General features: G+C 54.9%; 1 protein-coding gene across 3 annotated transcripts in view; it reads right to left on the bottom strand.

Annotated features, from left to right (window-relative positions):
• Positions 1 to 16,521, bottom strand: part of Slc13a3 (solute carrier family 13 member 3) — a 38,415-nt gene extending 21,894 nt beyond the window's left edge. The window contains exons 1-4 of one of the 3 annotated variants that reach the window (XM_076849189.2): positions 16,259 to 16,509; positions 14,207 to 14,370; positions 5,670 to 5,736; positions 2,422 to 2,604 (exon numbers count right to left, since the gene is read on the bottom strand). In XM_076849189.2, coding sequence (XP_076705304.1) covers positions 2,422 to 2,604; positions 5,670 to 5,736; positions 14,207 to 14,370; positions 16,259 to 16,494 — 650 coding nt within the window. In that variant the 5' untranslated portion in view covers positions 16,495 to 16,509. Of the gene's footprint in view, positions 1 to 2,421; positions 2,605 to 5,669; positions 5,737 to 14,201; positions 14,371 to 16,258 lie in introns of all 3 variants that reach the window. The other 2 variants (XM_076849190.2, XM_076849191.2) reach the window with 2 other exon arrangements.
• Positions 16,522 to 17,643: the final 1,122 nt, after the last annotated feature.

Here is a 17,643-nt window from a genome sequence, read left to right as displayed (position 1 = left end):
AAAGTGTGACACTTAGCCAAAACAGGATAATTGATAGCTATTAAAAATTTATGTTTTCTATAAAATTTTAATGTGAAAATCAGGCTCCAAAATAGTACAGGGCTGGCGATGTAGCTCAGTGGTCCAGAGCTTGCCTCGCAGGCCTGAGGCCGGGGTTCAATCCCCAGAACTGCCAAACACAAAAACAAAGGCAAAGCTACACAGATAATGAGTGTCCGAACACAAAAGAGCCCCGAGGGAAGCCTGTAGCAGTGGAATTGAAGGCATTCTATACTTTAATTTTTTCTCAGTTTTCTGTTTTATAATGTGCCTGTATCATTTGATAATTAAAATAAAACAGTAAAATGTGTTTAGAAGCAGGACCAAGGATCAGGCAGGGCAGCCACTTTCTTTTTAATGGGAGAGGTTTTCTTTTACAGTCTCTCTCCACCAGAAGTTCCAAGTTTGTGCATCCAATTTGCATAGATGCAAACGTATTTGCATACAATTTGCATGTGATTTACTCAAAATCCTGTGTATTTGGCATTTTCATTTAACAGCCCCAGTGCTTCCTCCCTGATTTCTTTTCAAGTTGAGACACAATCCTGCTCACATCAGGGTAGGCAGGCGGCCTGGAAACTGGCTGACACGACTTCTCTTTCCCAGTACCCTCCAGGCTCCAACTCAGACCCTGGTCCTGCACCCAGCGCCCACGGCTTCCTGTCCAGCCCTGTAGAGGGGCTTCAGCAAGCCCAGGGCCAAACACCAGCCACCTAGCAGTGCACAACTAGGAAAGCGGAAGGGCCACGCCGTACCCTCCCAGCCCCGGAGCAGGGCCACCCGCTTTCTGGCTTTTCTGTGGCGGATCCACACCTCGAGGCACAGGCCTGCCGTGCTGCAAGACTAGAGACTAAGAGACACCTGGGGTTGGCGGCTTTAAACCACGGGTACAAGGGGAGGCTCAGGCCCCATCCCACACCTCCTAAGTCAGAATCTCTGAGAGGAAGGCCCACACCTTTCCCTCACCTCCCTCAGTGATTCTGAGGCATGTGCAGCTGAGAGCCATTGGTTTCTATCATCAGATCTTAAAATGAAAGGGTTTGGGATCTGAGAGCATGGTGACAATTCACCTTACCCAGGAGTCCACTAAGGCCAAACGGGGAGGGGAGGGGCATGGAAAAGTTCTCATGAAAGTAACCTGGGGGGCATGCTCTGGTGGAGCGCTTGCAGAGCACGCCCTGGATCTATAACCAGCTCCACATAATGAACAAAAAGCAAAAAGAGAGAACTTTGATTCTTCACGAGATTGAGACCAACAGGGCCCCCTCTCCGTACCATCCCCACAGATGGTGACCGCTGAGCCCCAGGCAGAGGCCGGCTAGCATTTGTGGCCATGCTGACCTCAACCACTGTTAGCTGCTGTTTGCCAAAAGCTTACGTTTGCAGTTATGCAAATCAACAATCACAGGATTCATCTCCACTGCAAAAGAACCTCCCAGAATCCTGGAATCTGAACACCATAGACACAGAATCTTGAAATACTGAGTTTTTAAACTTCAAGAAACTAAAGGCTTGGGATAACGGGGTGAGGTTGTGCAGTGAAGAGTCCTTCTCCTCTGTCCTCCCGCCCTGGCTGCCAGCAGCCCTGTCACTTGGGAACCTGTTCAGTGGGGGGAGCAGAGCCTGCTCCACGGCACACCCGCCCCCCCAGCATGGTTGAAGGCTTCTCTCGGCTCTTCCCAGCCACAGAGCAAGCCGCATCAGGGGTCAGTTTCTAAAGCACCATGTCGATCCTCTGCTGTCCCCTCCCCACCCTTCCCATCCCGTGTGGAGGAAGATCTGGTCCCTGGGTGCTGCTTAGAACCTCCTCACACCTTCTTCGCCCGCCAGCCTCCCTCATCTTTCTTCCTTTCTTTTTCTGGGTGGGTCTTGCTGTCACTTGGGCCGGCCTTGAACTCCTGGGTTCAAGTGATCCTCCTGCCTCGGCCTCCCGAGTAGCTGGGACAAGTGCTCCCCAGCGTCCTGGCTCTCCCTGCCTTCCTGTTCCCTGGGGCTCTCCAGGAAAGTCCCACCTCAAAGCCTTCGCGCAGGCCGATCCCGAGGTCTCAAATGCTCTTCTGACCTGTGTCCCCACAGCTCATGCCCTCACTTGTAGGTCTCTGCTAAATGTCACCTTGGCAGAGGGGACAGGTGTCCCTGACCAACCTGTTACAACAGGACACCTCTCCTGTCCTGCTTTATTTCCTGTCACACATATAACTTGTATCCCTCTGTCTCCTATTACTAATGGTCTCTCTGCCAAACAGGAGCTGCCACGGCGGAGCTTGGCTAGACCTCGAGCATCTCTGTGTCCCTAGCGCTGGCCAAAGGAGGCCTCTGTACACCTTCCAGGGATGCGGAGAGCGAGATGGAAGCCCAGGATGAGGGTCACTTGCTTTTTACCTCTTGAGCTGGCCCAGCAGGATGAGGTTGGGGGCTGTGCCCGTGAGGGTGGCGGTGCCCCCGATGCTGGCCGAGTAGGGGATGGAGATGAGGAAGCCCTTCCAGATGTTCCTGCGATACTCCTCCTCCTTCTTGGAGTCAGCCGGCAGATCCAGCGGGGCCTCCACCTCCTCAGGGTGGCCTCTGTTTGAACACCCACAGAGAAGCTGCTCAGAACCCAGCCAGAGAAGCAGCTGCCAGGGTCGGGTCTGGGGGACTTTCTAGAGGCAGATTCAGCCCGGACATTGACCACCTTCGCTGCGAGAAGGTATCCTAAAGAAATGAGGCAGCGCCCCAGGTGTGGGCGCAGGAGTTCACTGAGGCATTGAATGTCATTTAAATCTAAAGCAAACTAAAAATCCACCAAAAGGGACCAGCCAAGCCAAGAGGCTCTCTTTCTGGATGGAGCAGCTATACGGATATGGGGACAGGTGACTGAATGAATGTCCATTGACATAAGAGCTCACCGTCACCCAGACTCAGCCAAAGGCAGGAGACAGTACGACTTAGGGTTTCTTTTAAAATATTCATGTTTTGTGAATAGGTGAGTGTTGAAAATGTAGAATAAAGTAGACAAAGTCGTTTTGGTCCCTTTCTAGAAGGAGGTGGAATTATGTGTTGTTTTCCTCTTTGATTCTTTATTTGAATTTTCTGGGTTGCTTGTTCTCCTTGTGCAGTGGAAGAGTTCAAGAAGGAATGAAATGAAGAATTAATTATATCGTTAAGACATCATGATATTGGCACGAATTTATTAAAGTAAAAAGGTGTCCACTACACTCCGTGGAGAGACTTGGCGGGTTACAAAACTGTGTGAATGACATTATCAATTTTTAATTTCTATTTATTTATTTATTTTTGGTACCGGGATTGAACCCAGGGGTGCTTAACCAAAGAGCCACATCCCCTGCCCTTTTTAATATTTTATTAGAGACAGGGTCTCCCTGAATTGCTTAGGGCTTCGCTAAATTGCTGAGGCTGGGTTTGAACTTGCGATCCTCCAGCCTCAGCCTCTCGAGTCACTGGAATTACAGGTGTGGGCCACATGCTTTTTTGTTTGTTTGTTTTCAAACATGCATTTACGTATAGAGAGAGATACCAAGAAATCATCCACCACGGTGTTCCCTTGACTCCTGATCTGTCTCTGGGAATGAGATGCTGGACACACTCGTTTTGACCTGTGCTCTCGTAAAAGCGTCTCTAAGTAGATAGACTAAGGACCCTCTGCTCTGTCTGTGGGGTGACAGGCTCGTTAGCCTGACTGGTAATGACTTCTCAGTGTGTACCTATCGCAAAGCATCACATGGCACGCCTTAGCTCTCTACAGCTTCATTTATCAGTTATACCTCAATAAACCTGAAAAGAGGAGTTGAAGCAATTTTTAAACCTTACTTTTTAAGATTAAAATTTATTTTCAAACACTTTCCCCAGAAGGCAACGGGGACCTGCCCTGGGGTCTGGGTACTGGGTTTCCAGTCTCACAGGGAGGCCAAGACCAGAAACAGCTCGAGACGGATGAGGCCTGACTCCTCAGGAGTGAGAGGCCTGGTCAGGAGCCATGGTCTGCTTCAGACCCAGGGCCCCCGTCAGCCTGAGACCAGGGACGAGGGGGCAGGCAGGCTACAGTGCACCGAGCGCAGCCCTGCTTTACTCAGATGGGGAAGCTGAGGGGTCTGCAGCCCTGGATATGGTCTTCCTGATGGTGGGCCCCAGGTCTCGTCCAACCTACCTAACATGTGCTCTGCATGGGCAGATGTCAAAATATACTCCCAGGTCACGTGGTCATGAGCGGCTGGATCAGTCACAGAGGTCACGTCTTAAATTTGGCTCAAAGGCCCTGGACGTGGTGCCGGGAAGGAGCCCAGGCCACGGGAGCCACTGATAGAGACCACGCCTCCTGGTTGCTCCCATCTTGGTCAAAGCCAAGGCTGTGACAGTGGCCTAGGAGGTTCCACACACCGTCTTTCCACCTGCACCTTCTCGTCACCCCAGCCACCTCTCTGTACCCACCCCCATCTGCTCACGCAGGCTCAGCCACGCCGGCCTCCTGTGGCTCTGGGACCCCCCAGGAGCTGGGCAGGTGCTGTCCCTCTGCTGGCAAGGCCCCCCACAGATGCCCGCGACCTCACCTCCTGCGGGGCTCCCTCAGCGGGACCCTCCTGGCGAGCCTTCCCGGCCTTAACCTGCCCTTTCCTCCCCTCTGGCTCCCCTTGCTTTGCCCCCACAGTAAGGGCTTCACTCGCCCACCTGGCTCCCCCAGGGCTGGCGCCTTCCTCTGCTCCTTGCTGCATCCCCGCCAGCCCTGCGCCCTCCCTAAGCGCGTGTCCAGTGAGTGAAGCCGCCCGACCCATCCCGGCTCTGCCCACACAGCCCTGCGCTGCCTGCTCTTCAGTGCGTATTTTTTTTTTTTTTTAATATTTTTATTTATTTATTTTTCGGCGGACACAACATCTTTGTTTTTTGTATGTGGTGCTGAGGATCGAACCTGGTCCGCACACACGCCAGGCAAGCGCGCTACCACTTGAGCCACATCTCTAGCCCCCTTCCGTGCATATTGAATGAGGAGGATGACACTTTAGTAACAGGTGCCCCCTGTGTATACGTCAGACCCGGGCAACCTTTATCCACACTATCTCACCTAATCTCAAAACAACTCTCGGAGGTGGGCCCCAACATCACGTCCGGTTGGTAGGTGAGCACTAACTGAGGCTCAGAGAGGTCAAGCAACTTGTTCAAGTTACACAGTCAACAACTAGCAGGGCTAGAATTCCACGTAGGTCTGTGCGACTCCAAACCCTGGGGCCTTAACCATGCTGCCCTAATACAAAGGACACTGCAGAACAAACGTGACAATGATGTGAAGATGTCACATAGGGTGAAATCGGCCATCAGATCACAGGATATGTTTGTCCTTAGAGCCTCTTAGCCTGGCCTCCCCTCCTTGACAACCATGTGGCCAGCTCTTCTGCTCCCTGGGTCCCTCCTGTAAGAGGAAAGCCCCCAGCCCCCAGCCCCTCGGGGATTCCTGTGCCTCTGTCCTCTCCATGGTGGCTTTGTTTAAAGGAGGCCATTGAGGCCTTGCCCAAGCCACAGGGAAGAATGGTGGAAACTGGGGCACTGGGTTGTCTGGAAGGCTTCAGGGCTGGCCAGGGGAAGGCCGAAGCAGATCCTTGAACCAAGCATTTCACCCCAGAATTTCCCCAGGAACTTACTCTTCGGTGCTGGCCAGAAAGCGCATCTCCGTGGGCACTGCGGGCAGGCCGCTCCTCCGAACAGCAGCTGGGGGGAAAGAGGGCGACGTCAGCGGGAGCGGCAGAGGGGATGGGGCACCGGCTCTGGGGTAGCCAGCCGAGGGGCCTCTTCCTGGCCAAGGACCCTCTGCTATTCATTTAAAGAAAAAAGGGTGAGGGAGGAGAGGAGACCAGGGACTCACCCCCTCCTGTCCCACCATCTGGTCTGGAGATGGTCCCGGGCCTGTGGGCAGGAAGTCAGCTGCAAGGCCACCTGGCCACCCATAACCCAGGCCCAGGCTCACCTGAGCAGCCATCGCCGAAAGGCTATTTGAGAATGACCAGCTGTAAGGTGTAATGGATTCAGCGCCCAAGAGGGATGACAGGGTTTTTGCAAACATCTCTGGCCTGGCCGGGGAGAAGGGACTGCGGGGACCCAAACTGGGAGCTGGGAACCCAGGCAGGGCCTATCCCCTTCTCCAGGTAACACGGTGGGGGTTGGACTGGGCTGGTGGCCACGAGATGCCGAGAGTAGATAAGCCGGGCAGGTGTTTCTGTTCCTCTGAGACTTGAACTCAGGACCAGCTGGAGCTCAGGGCAGGAACTCAGTCACGCGAAGCCTCGCCCATGGATCCACGGAGAAATCTTTATGGAGTCTCTCGTGTGTCGGGCACCGAGTGTCAAGGCATGGAAGTCCGTGCCCTGCGGTTCTTACCCTCAGTGGGGGAGACAGGCCACAGACCCGTAAATATGCCAGGTATGCCAGACGAGGGGTGTCGCGGAGAACAGGGCAGGGAGGGACCTCTGCTCTGGGGTGAGACATTTTTTCAAGAGTCTGACTGAGAAGAAATTCCCACGGAGAGGAGCTCTGACCAAGAAGGAAAATCTGTCCTCTGAGACCTGAAGGAGGGAGCGGGGAGCCCCACACATGCCCGGGGCCATGGGGAGGAGGTGCAAAGGCCCCGAGCAGGAGAGAGCCCGTGTGTCAGGAAGCCGGAGGCCAGGGGGCTGGAGGAGCCTGGGGAGGAGGAGGCAGGCGAGAGAAGAGGCAGAGGCAGGGTGGCAGGAAAAGGGCCACCGTGCAGGGTCTCGGAGCTCACGTAAGGAGCCAGGGTGGAGCTTGAGCAGAGGAGGACCGCTCAGGATCTGACTTCCTTCTGAAGCCCCTCTGCTTACCGACCACACTCCCCAGGAGCTTGGACAGTGTTTTGGAGAAGAGAAAAAACTGAACGGACTTAAGTCCTGCAGTTGGAGCCATCACCCAGGACCCTGGGAGCTGGGTGTGGGGCTGCGGGTGAAACTGGGGCCTGGTTCCCTCACTTACTATGTGGCCTCAGGTCAGTGGTTCAACCAGGGCCGATTCTGCCCCCGAGGGACACTGAACAATGACTAGGGACGTTTTTTGTCACAGGGATTTGGCGGGGATGCTGCAGCACATATTAGAGACCATGAATGCTACTAACCACCCCCCATAGCACGCCAGGCCCCCAACAAAGAGCCCTGTCACCCCAAATGTAATAGTGCTGAAGTCGAGAAGCCCTGGTCCAGAATCATCCTTAATTTCCCGTTACTCCATTCGTGAGTCATAAATGGAGTTACCGTCTCCATGCAACTGTCAAGAGGATGAAGGAATGAACCCAAGGAATTTAGGGATAGGCCCGGGGTCAGCTCAGTGGCAGAGCACGTGCCCAGCTTGCTTGAGGCCCTGGGTTCCACCCCCAGCACTTCAAAATAAAATAAAAAGATAAAGCAGAGACCAGCAAGCTTCTTCTACGAAGCCAGATAGTAAATATTTTAGGCTTGGGGCCATGTGATCTGTGCTGTAATAATCAGCTCTGCCGGGGAGCACGCAAGTTTCAATTTATGAATAGCTGGGCGCTGGGACTTGAATTTCACATAATCTCTGCATGTCACAAGACGTTTTTCTTCTTTCAATTTATTTCAAAAATATATAGAACTATTCTTGATTCATAAGCTGCACAAAAAACAGATGGTGCTCTGGATGTGGAGGGCCAGGGTGTGCCAGCGGGAGCCGGTAGGCGAGGGTGCTGTGCGGGACACAGAGCAGGGTGCTGGATCCTGGGGCCAGGCCACATGGTCCTCCTGCGGGACCTCCAGCTAACAGAGCAAGACCACTTCCTGGCCTTGTCTAAATGCAAGGTCACTGTGCTGCCCAGGAACCCCAGCACCCGCTCCTTGCTAATGAGCGACCCTCTTTCCTGACCCAGGTGTGGATGCGCCCTGGTTGCTGGCCTCACCCATCGGGGACCGGCCGGGCTTCCACAGGCCCTCCTCCAGATGACCTGAGGGACGACCCAGTCCCTGGCAGGTTCTTGTGACCCCTCTGATGAAGACACTTGTGGCTTGGGGTGCAGGCTCTCACCCCTGCTGCAGTGGATAGTCAACTCATTTAAGTAGACATTCCCAGGGGACTTTGGCTGAAGGACATTGACACTCTCAAAGAAAGTCCAGCAAAATGTTTGATTTTTCCTCTTTACATGGGATTTCCTTCAGGAAATCAGTCACACACTGACCACGTGGAGGAGCAGGAAGGGTCTAGACCCCAGCCTTGGCTCTCTCCCTGGCTTGCTCACCCAGTGGCTTGGGGAAGTCATCGTCCCCGCCCCCGCCCCCCAAGCTGGGTGGTTCCTATTGGTACCAGGAGGGAACAGGGTTTTATGGCAGCAGCTGGGGTCATATTTGCTGTGCCTGGGGCGGGTGCTGTGACCACCAGAGAGGTCTGAAGGCTGAAGTCAGCCGGCTCACCCTGAGTGGCCGGGACCAGGACCTCAGGGCTCAGGTGACAGTAACACACATGCACACCTGAGGCTTGAGCCCTGAGCCCAGGGCACTAAAGCAGAAGGTGGAGCCTTCCACAGCACACGGTGGGTGAGGAGAGTCGCTCCCCAGGGGATGGCTGGACAGGAGGACTCAGTGACTGGGGTCCCCACCTCCAGCGCCCTCTGCACCACTCCCCGTGGGCTGGACCACTGCTGCCACATCCCTCCGACCTCCCGAGCTCCCGAGCTCCACACAGCTGGCCCTGGCTGGCCCTGAGGAGTCCCCGGTGCGGGGGTCCCTATGGGGGCTCTGGGGTGGGGCCTGGGCCTCAGTATCTTCAAGAAGTTCTGCGGAGCCCCTTTTGTGCAGCCAGGGTTGAGGGCAACTTGTGGAAGTTACTGGTGGAAAAATGAGGCTCCCGCGGCTGCCCGGCCCTGGTGGGGGCTCCACATGCTCCTCCCTGGAGGCCGCTGGAGGCCAGACAGGAGCTGGAGCCCAGCCGGGGTCGGGGTTCGCCGCACACACCCCGGTGGAGGGGACCCGCGATGGGCGGGGAGTCCCATTTCTTATGAGTTAGGTGACAGCAGTCCCCGGGCCTACTCTTCTAAGGACGGTGCCGATGAAGACAAGGGACATGGAGTTGGAAGCCAGGGCAGCAAGGCGAGAGCTTAACGATTCACCAGAGGCCTCCCCTGGGCTTCCTGTGGCCGCGGGGGCCGAGAGGCCACAGGAGAGCCGGCTGCTGGGGCAAAGTCTCCGGAGGGACTCCTCTGGGTGCAGAAGTCGAGGTCAGCCCGGAGCTCGGTGCTTATGTAAGGTTTAGTCAACAACGTGATCCTTGAGTTCGAGGGGCCGAGAAGGCTCACTGGTGGAGGACAGAGCCCAGCAGCCCTGGGCGTGGGCAGGGTTGGCCACCTTTCCCCTCCACCCGGGAAACCGAGGCCCAGATGGGGAGGGGGGGCAAAGCTAGGATCCTCAGGACCCAGAAGCCGAGCGGGGAGGCGCTGGCCTGTATCCCCAGCAGATCGGGAAGCCGAGACAGGCGGGGACCTTCAGAAGCCCCCACGTTAGGCAGGTGCCATCCATTAATTCATCAGCACTCCTGCCGCCCCAGGAGGCCACTTACCCCCCTATTGCATGTCCGAGGGGCGGAGGCTTAGAGCTCGTTAATAACACGGGGACACCTACCACGGGCCAGAGGGCGCTCTGGGTGAGCAAGTGGGCAGGGCGACACAGGCCCTCAGGGAGCAGGCAGCGTGGAGTCCGTGGGGAGGCCCCAAGGAGCCAGCGAATAGCCCTCTCCACCCACCACAGGGCGGGTCTTCCCACTGCTCCTCCCACTGCTGGAAGCTCCTCCCACTGCTGGAAGCTCCTCCCACTGCTGGGAATCCTAGAGAGATTTTTACGCAGCGGCCACATATGAGCCACTTCCTATGTGCCTGGCTGTCGTTTCTCACATGTCACTCAACATAAGACAAAATGGGGATATTTTGACTTTATAGACAAGAAGAGGCTCAGGAGGTGGGTTGGCTTAATGAGGGAAGAGGAGGGCAATGCTTAACGCCACCCGAAAGATGTTTCTGTGACAGATGGTGCATCTCGGACATTCCTGAAGGAAAGTCATGGGTGGCATGCCTGGGTGGCCTTCTTTGGGCAGAGAAAAGAAGGAAAAGGTTCAGATTTGAAAGCCAGGTAGAGGTGGGTGCAGGGGTACACACCTATAATCCCAGTTATTTGGGAGGCTGAGACAGGAGGATCGCAAGTTCAAGACTAGCCTCAGTAACTTAGTGAGACCCTGTCTCAAAATTTAAAAATCAAATTAAGACCTGGGAATAAAACTCAGTGGTAGAGCAGTTCCCTAGCACACACAGGCCCCTTACTGGACCCTGAGCAAATCACTGACTTGAGCTTCATTTGCTCCTCTGTAAGATGGGGTAAAACAGTGCAGCCCCCACAGCTGGAGGATGAAACGGGAGCCCCCCTGTGGAAGGGTGTCGAAGCCACCACTCACGTGACAGTGCAGAGCACAGGATGGTTCAGGAACTAGAGAGAGGGGGCAGGTCTACCCTCAAAGGCTGAGGACCTCTGGGGTCTTGTCCAGTGAGCCCCATCCTACCCCAGCTTCCCCTGGGCTCCCCTCTGGGCCAGGCCCTACAGCAGAGAGCTCATAAATGCAGACTAGAGCTCAGCGACTCATTCACGGTGTTACTCTGGGTGAATCATTTTGCCCCTGTGAACCTGTCTCTTCATCTGTGAATGGAGGTCATCTACCTCATGGTGCAGTTAGGGTTAAACAAGTCGATGGGTTCAAACATTGAGCATGGCGTCTGCCATAGAGTGGGCCTTCAGAAAAGGGTGGCTGATATTAGCATTGTGTGGCTGCTATCGATGGCCCTTGTGACCTTGCAGCCTGGAGGAGACGCCCTGCCCCTCTCCTGGTCCATCAGCACGGACTCCACTCCCTCCAGCTCTGGCCTCACCCCAGCACCTGGTCAAGGCACAGAACTGGATGGAAGGGCCATCTCTCTTTGAGCTGGAATCAGCCTTGTCCTTGTCCCAGAGACTGATCATTAACCAGCCCCTGTCTCTGATCCTGCGGCTGCTGAAGGGCCCCCAGCCTCCCAGGGCCCCAGCCCCCTGACATCCTGCAGTGCGAGGGAGAGGACCCCGGCTCCTATTGCAAGGTCACCACTGTGTGTGACCCTGGGCGAATCCCCTCCCGCCCCGGGCCTCAGACTCTGCGTCTTTGTAAGGAAGGACCTGGTATTCAAACCTCCTGTGTTCATTTTGGAAAAAGAGACTCCTGTGGGAGGCGGAGTAGGAGAGAGAAAGAGCAGCCCGTCCCAACAGTTGGAAACGCTGCCTGGGAGGCCACTGCAGCTCTTCTTATTTCTTCAGCTCCCAGAAGGTCAACGCCAGCTCCATCTCATTCAGACCCCAGGCCTTAGGAGGGACCTTGCATTAAGTAAGTGCTCAATAAACACAGTTATTGTTACTAGGAAGGGCAGCCTAAGATAAAGAGGGCTCAGCCAGGGTTGAAAGGGGACAAGGTGCAGAGACCTGGGGAGACAGTTTAAAAACCAATAAAGCCAACAATGCAGAGCAGGGGCAGCCGCGCACGGTTTGCAGGTAGAATCTGCCAATGGAGACTGGAGTTCACATTTTTAAGTGGCTGAAAAGATCTGTAGAAGAATAACTGTTCAGGATGTGACAGTCCATGAGATTTTAACTCATTAATAAAATTGTGTTAGCGCCCAACCACGCCCACTGGCACTCTGCCACTCACTTCAAAGGCAGAATTGAGTAATTGCAACAGAGCGGCCGACGGAGCCTAAAATATTTACTATCTGGTTATTTACAGAAAAAGTCTGCCAGCCCCAGCTTCTCTCCCCTCCCATGGAGAAGACTTTGCCCTGGAGGAGACGACATATGAATGAACCATCTCCCTTCTCCAACCCCATCTGTACAGTGCTGATGATCATGGGCCGTTGTGGGAACAGAATACACAGGAGCCACTAGTGCACAGAGATACCAGCAAGTGACATCGCCTAGATGCCACATGGGCCAGCATTTAACTTTGGTCGGATCCATATTGACTGGAACACATACTGGAAAAGAACGTAACCAGCACCTAAAACCACCAGAGGCGTGGAGGATGCGGTCGGTCGTGTGAGTTATGAAAACGACCCAAATCTGCTGGGGCCCATCTGCCATCTCTCTCTCAAGAGGTGGCTTCTACCTCTAGGTGCCAGGTGGCGTCTCTCATAGTCTCATGGACCCAAGGGGAAGCAGCGAGCAGGAAGGCAGAAGCTGACGTCATTCCCACTTATGTACCTGAGGCCAGATTCAGCCGCCTGACCACATCTGGCCACAAGGGAACCCGGGAGATCCAGCCTTTTCTCTGCAAAGCCCCGAGCCCATGAGGGTCCACTGCCAGGAGAACTCCAGAGAAATTGGTGTGGGACGAACAGCGATTTGTACCCACACACGGATCAACTAAAGCTTCTTTTAAGAAATAGGACATTTTAGAGCTGGGGTGCAGCTCAGTGGGTGAAGAGCCTGCCTCCCACGCCCAGGGCCCTGGTTCAGTCCCCAGGACCACAAAAGAAAAAGAAAAAAGAAAGAAATGAGACATTTTAAAGTGGACGTGATGTGACAGCCACGCGCAGCCCTGGGAGAAAGGCCCAGGGACTCGGGTTGCCGAAGAAGAGCGCTCGTCCCTGTGCCCTGGACTGACCTGGACGGCCTTTCTCCCGCTCCTTGGTACCTGAGGGAAATACGCCTCTGCTTCTGCAGTGGCTTGAAGACGTCATTCTCTGAGTTGTAGCCACAGGATTCCCTCTGGCTCGGCTGATTCCCTCTGGTGGCACCAGTGGCTCTGGAGCACAGTGCCGGGCCTGAGTCAGGCTCCATCATCTGCCCACTGTGTGATCTGGGGAGGCTGCTTGCCCTCGCTGGGCCCACAGAGTGGTCTAAAGCATGGTGGCCACTGTGGGGTTTTGGAGTCGGTTTGTTTTTGCTAAGAGCACAATTTCAGAGGGTGGAGGTCACAGGGCCAGGTCACAGCACAGTGCTACTGTTGGCTGCCCAGGCCCCTCTTCGGTTTCATTTTTTTTAAAGTCTCTACTCTCGCCGCTCCCCACTTGGACCCTCCCGTAGTAGCTTCCCCACGGGCTAAGAGGCAGCCGTTGCTTCCTGCCCTCTCCTTCCTTCCCTTGTTTCCTTCCTTTCCTTTTCTTTCTCTCCAGGAATCAAACCCAGGGCCCTTCACCTCTGAGCCACGTCCTAAGCACTTTCATTTTTATTTGGAGACAGGGTCTCTCTCACTTCGGCCTTGCCAACTTGCTGAGGCTGGCCCAGCTCAGGACCTCCTGCCTCAGCCTCCCAGGTCGTCGGGACCATAGGTGTGCGCCACGGTGCCCAGTTTATACTCCTTATGCTCTTACAAAACGCTGTGTTGTCCACATGTTTAATTCACATGTTGTCCTTGGGGCCTATACCTCATTCTGGTTTTTCCACAATCAAAACTGTTTTAAGAGATCCGTTTCTGTATCGGTGGGGTTTGCTGGTTCTTGTCTTAAAAGCGGTGGTGCTTGGTGTGTGTCATCAACAGAGCCCACGTGACCGCCACCTCCTCACCCCAGGAAGAACGTGTCTCCTGTGTCTCCCGGATGGAGAATCCCGGGGGCTTTATCCCCCAGGAGCAGAGCTGTTCCCCCAGGGCAGAGGCACGTTTGACTTCTGCACACTCCTGAAGAGCATAATGTGTAGCTTTTCATCTCCCTCCCTCCCTGAGAGCCCGGCCCAGACCACACTCTTTCTAGCAGTGCACCAGCGTTCCCACGGCCACGTGGCTGCCAACACTGGGCATTACCCAGCTTTCTTATTTTTACAAGTCTTATCGATTCAAATCTCATTGCTTCAATTGGCGTTTCTCTGAGAATTAGGTTGAATATCTGTTCAATGCTTTCAAGCAAAGTTTCATTATAGGATCCAGTTCAAGGGGTTATGTGGAGAGTTAAAGGAACCAATACATATGCTCAATAAATGCAAAAATTAGAAAACCAAAGTCCCACAGTTGGACTTGTCTAATTCTCGATTATTACTATTAAACATTTGACGCCTAGAAGGTGCTCTGCAAGTGCGCATTCCCTTGGCTTCTCCCAGTTTCCTTTGGTTGTCCCTGCTCCCCTCCCTTCATGCGGTAGAGTGGCCGCAGTGCCCGTGCACAGCCTCACCTGTGTTTTCATCACCTTCCCAACTGAGCTCCTTCTGAGCCTCCTTCTGGCCAAAGAGACTCTTCAGGATGGCGTTGGCAATGGGCAGCATCATGGCCGTGGAGGCGGTGTTGCTGAGCCACATGGACAGGAACGAGGTGGTCACCATCATCCCCAGAATGAGCCTGGGGACAGAGGGAGATAGAGTCAGAGCCTGAACCCGGGGTCCACGAGGTCCTCTGGGCCCAGGTTCCCCTCCCTGAGGAATCCACGCCATTAGTTTCACAGTGGAAAGTTGAGATGCAGAGAAGCAAGTCAGTGGCCAAGAGGGACCGACAATCTGGGCTTGCTGGGATCTCAAGAGCCCTGGGCCACTCTGTGAGTGAACTGCCCACAGGCTCCTGGGGAAAGAGAATCCAGAGCCATTTCAACCTGAGGTTTTCTCTCCCTTGCCCCAAATCCTCAGTGTCACCCATTTCAGGATGAAGTTGCCAGGACACAAGGCTCCTGCCATCTTGCCGTACGACCTTCCCAGTCTCCCTCTGGCCCCCACTCCCACCAGCACCCGCTGCTCACCCGCTGAGCCTCTCCCCAGCACCCAGCGTGCTGGAGGACTCTTCGGCTCCTGGTCTTGGCTTGGTCTGTTCCCACAACAGAATCTAAGTCTCAGGGTGTTGTGGGTTTTGTTTTTTTTTTTCATACATTAGTTTCTTAATCCACCTGGAATTCATTTAGATGGTTGTATGAAGGAAGGAGTCAGCAGAGTCTTTTTTGTAGATCAGACCAATGATCTCAGCTCCCGCCATCTACCGACCCTCCCCCTTCCCTGCTAGTTCCAGCGCCCTCTGGGCCCGTTCCTCTGTGTCTAGATGGCTCTAAGCCAGCGCCTGGCTGTGCTCATGGCTGCAGCTTCACCTCCACACACCGCACACCCCTGGATAGCAAACCCTGCTGGCTGCTGGGCTCCGTTCTCGATGGAGACTGTCCCACAGGATGCACAGACTCCCGAGGGGACACCTCTACACGGTCGGGCAGATGTCTCAGCAGAGTGGATGCTGGAAACCCAATGGTCATCCACAGCGTCTCCTCCTCCCTTACCCCCATGGATCATGTCACTTAAAGAGTGCTCAGGTCTCTCCCTTCTGTCCTTCTCCACTGCCACCCTCTAGTTCAAGCCGTCACCATCCCTTGTCACACCCAGAACAGCCTCCCAGCCAGGCTGCACCTGGCTTCTCACCTGCAGCCCACCACACGTGGCCAAGAGCAGGCTTAAAAATGTAGATCTGCCAGGTCATTCCCGGCTCGGGACCCTTTACAGCAGGGGGCTGTGGATGCCATTCAAGGCTGGATCTGGGAAATACCTGGCCTCTTCATGTTGCTAACTTCTAGTCAGAAGTGAGTCTTTTCCTCAGTGCCTGAGACTTTATCACCAAAAAAGATCACAGGTGTTTTATAGCACTTTATAACAGCTGCAGAATCCTGGCTTAGCGATGATGCTCAAAACGGTTTCATCACTAGATCTTGCCGTGTGCTGGGTTCATAAAGGGGCTGTTACGGCAAAATGTGTTTTAAAAATACTGTTTGAGTAACTGCATTTTGCTCCAGTTGGGGTTGTTGTTGTTGTCTTAAATCCTGAGAACTAGATTGCTTCATGCAATTTAAAACATCATTCTGAGAAAAAATCTTAAGATTCACCAAATTGCCAAAGGGGTTCATGGAAAAAAATCAATAGACTTGTACACACACACTCCTTAGCTAAAGGCCACCCAACCCTCGGAGAATGGGAGTCCACATCCAGAGGGCTCGGGGCTTTGCAGGGTTGGGTCCTGCCTCCGCCTCTCCTGAGCCATCTTCCCACCCACTTTGTGTCCCCAACGGCTCCACCCCATCACCCGGGCTGCTAAGCAGCGAGCAAGCCTGAGAGCGCAGGGCCAGGCCCTCTGCGCAGGGCTCAGGGACAGCCCGCAACAACCTTCTAGTGCTCACAGGGACTCTGTGAGTCAAGGTCCATCGCCAATTCCAGGCAGCGAGTGGCAAAGTCACATCCCGGCTGGCCCTGTGGCCTGGCCTTACCTGGCCGGCTGGACTCCCACGAGCATCAGGACCTTGAGGGCGATCCTCCGGTGCAGGTTCCACTCCTCGATGGCGGTGGCCATGATGAGTCCGCTGAGGAAGAGGAAGTTGGTGTCGAGGAAGTACTGGGGGCAGACCTTGCTGGAGGGCAGGATGCCCAGGAAGGGGAAGAGGACGATGGGCAGCAGCGCTGTCACCGACAGGGGCAGGGCCTCGGTGCACCAGTAGACGGCCATGAGCAGGATGACGAACAGGCAGCGGCCCTCCTGCAGGGGACATGCACAGCTGGGGCACGCCCGGTGCCTGGTGCAGAGGCAGGTGGCCAGACCCACCGGGCTCATTCCCAGGGAAGTGGTGCCCTTGGCTTTGACCTTGAGCTAGGGGCATCACCTTTCTGAGCCTCATTTTTCTCGGTACAAAATAGAGACGCTATTTCTGTCTACTTCACAAGACTGAAAGAAAACTAACCAAAATACTCCACTGTCTTAGAGGTAAACCCCTAGGTGAGGATGAGAATGGAAATACTTGATTTAATAGGGGACCCCAGAAAGTTCTGGAAGGGTGTGGGCAGGTGACACAGAGAAGGGGTCAATACAAGGTGAGTTTACGAGAAGTTTCCACCGTGGGCAGTTGGAGCCACAGTCCTGGTGGGGAGCCTGGGATGCAGTGCAGGGCATACTTGGGAGCTGTTCTCCCTGGAGCCGAGGCCCTGACCTGGACCTGCTGAGGCCTGGCCATCGCTGGTTGAGGACGGCTCCTGGGAGCACTTCCGGCCTCCCCCTGGGCAGGCTGAGCTCTGCCTACAGCCAGAGAAACACTCCTGCAGCCACAGGAAGAGGGATCAGCATGTGCGGGCCCGGGGACCGCCCTGGGGTAGAGGGCACACAGTAAGGACGGCCGCAACTGGGCAGGTGCAGCAGCCAGCACGGCACACACTCGATGCACAAAGACGTGACCGTCGCGCTCATCCTGTCCTGTGCACCACCTGACCTACCAACCGGTGTCCCGGTTTGGAAATGAGGCATCCTGAGCCAGGATTGCGACCTCGAATGCTCACAGGAGCCTGACATGCCACCATGGAGCTCTGGGGCTCCCTCGCACAATCTCGCACCCTTCACTTTGCCAAGAAGACATTTTGCTTTTCTTTGGGGTCTGTCATGAGACGCCAGACTGCCAGGTGACAGTGCATTCCTGCCCCTGACATTGGCAGTCTGGGGCCCAGCCACCTCCTGCTCATCAGCTTCTGCAGCTCAGGAAGACACACGTGCAGGCAAACCATTCGCCCCAGAGACAAGGCCCCAGGCAGCCCAGCACCGTGAGCATGGGGCAGAAGAAAGCCATCGGAGGGACTGGGTGGGGAACAAGGAGGGCGCTGCCTTGGTACC

The sequence above is a fragment of the Callospermophilus lateralis genome, chromosome 3 (genome assembly GCF_048772815.1).
Source record: "Callospermophilus lateralis isolate mCalLat2 chromosome 3, mCalLat2.hap1, whole genome shotgun sequence".
NCBI classification, from domain to species: domain Eukaryota; kingdom Metazoa; phylum Chordata; class Mammalia; order Rodentia; family Sciuridae; genus Callospermophilus; species Callospermophilus lateralis.
This window is presented reverse-complemented; position numbering and strand designations above follow the sequence as displayed.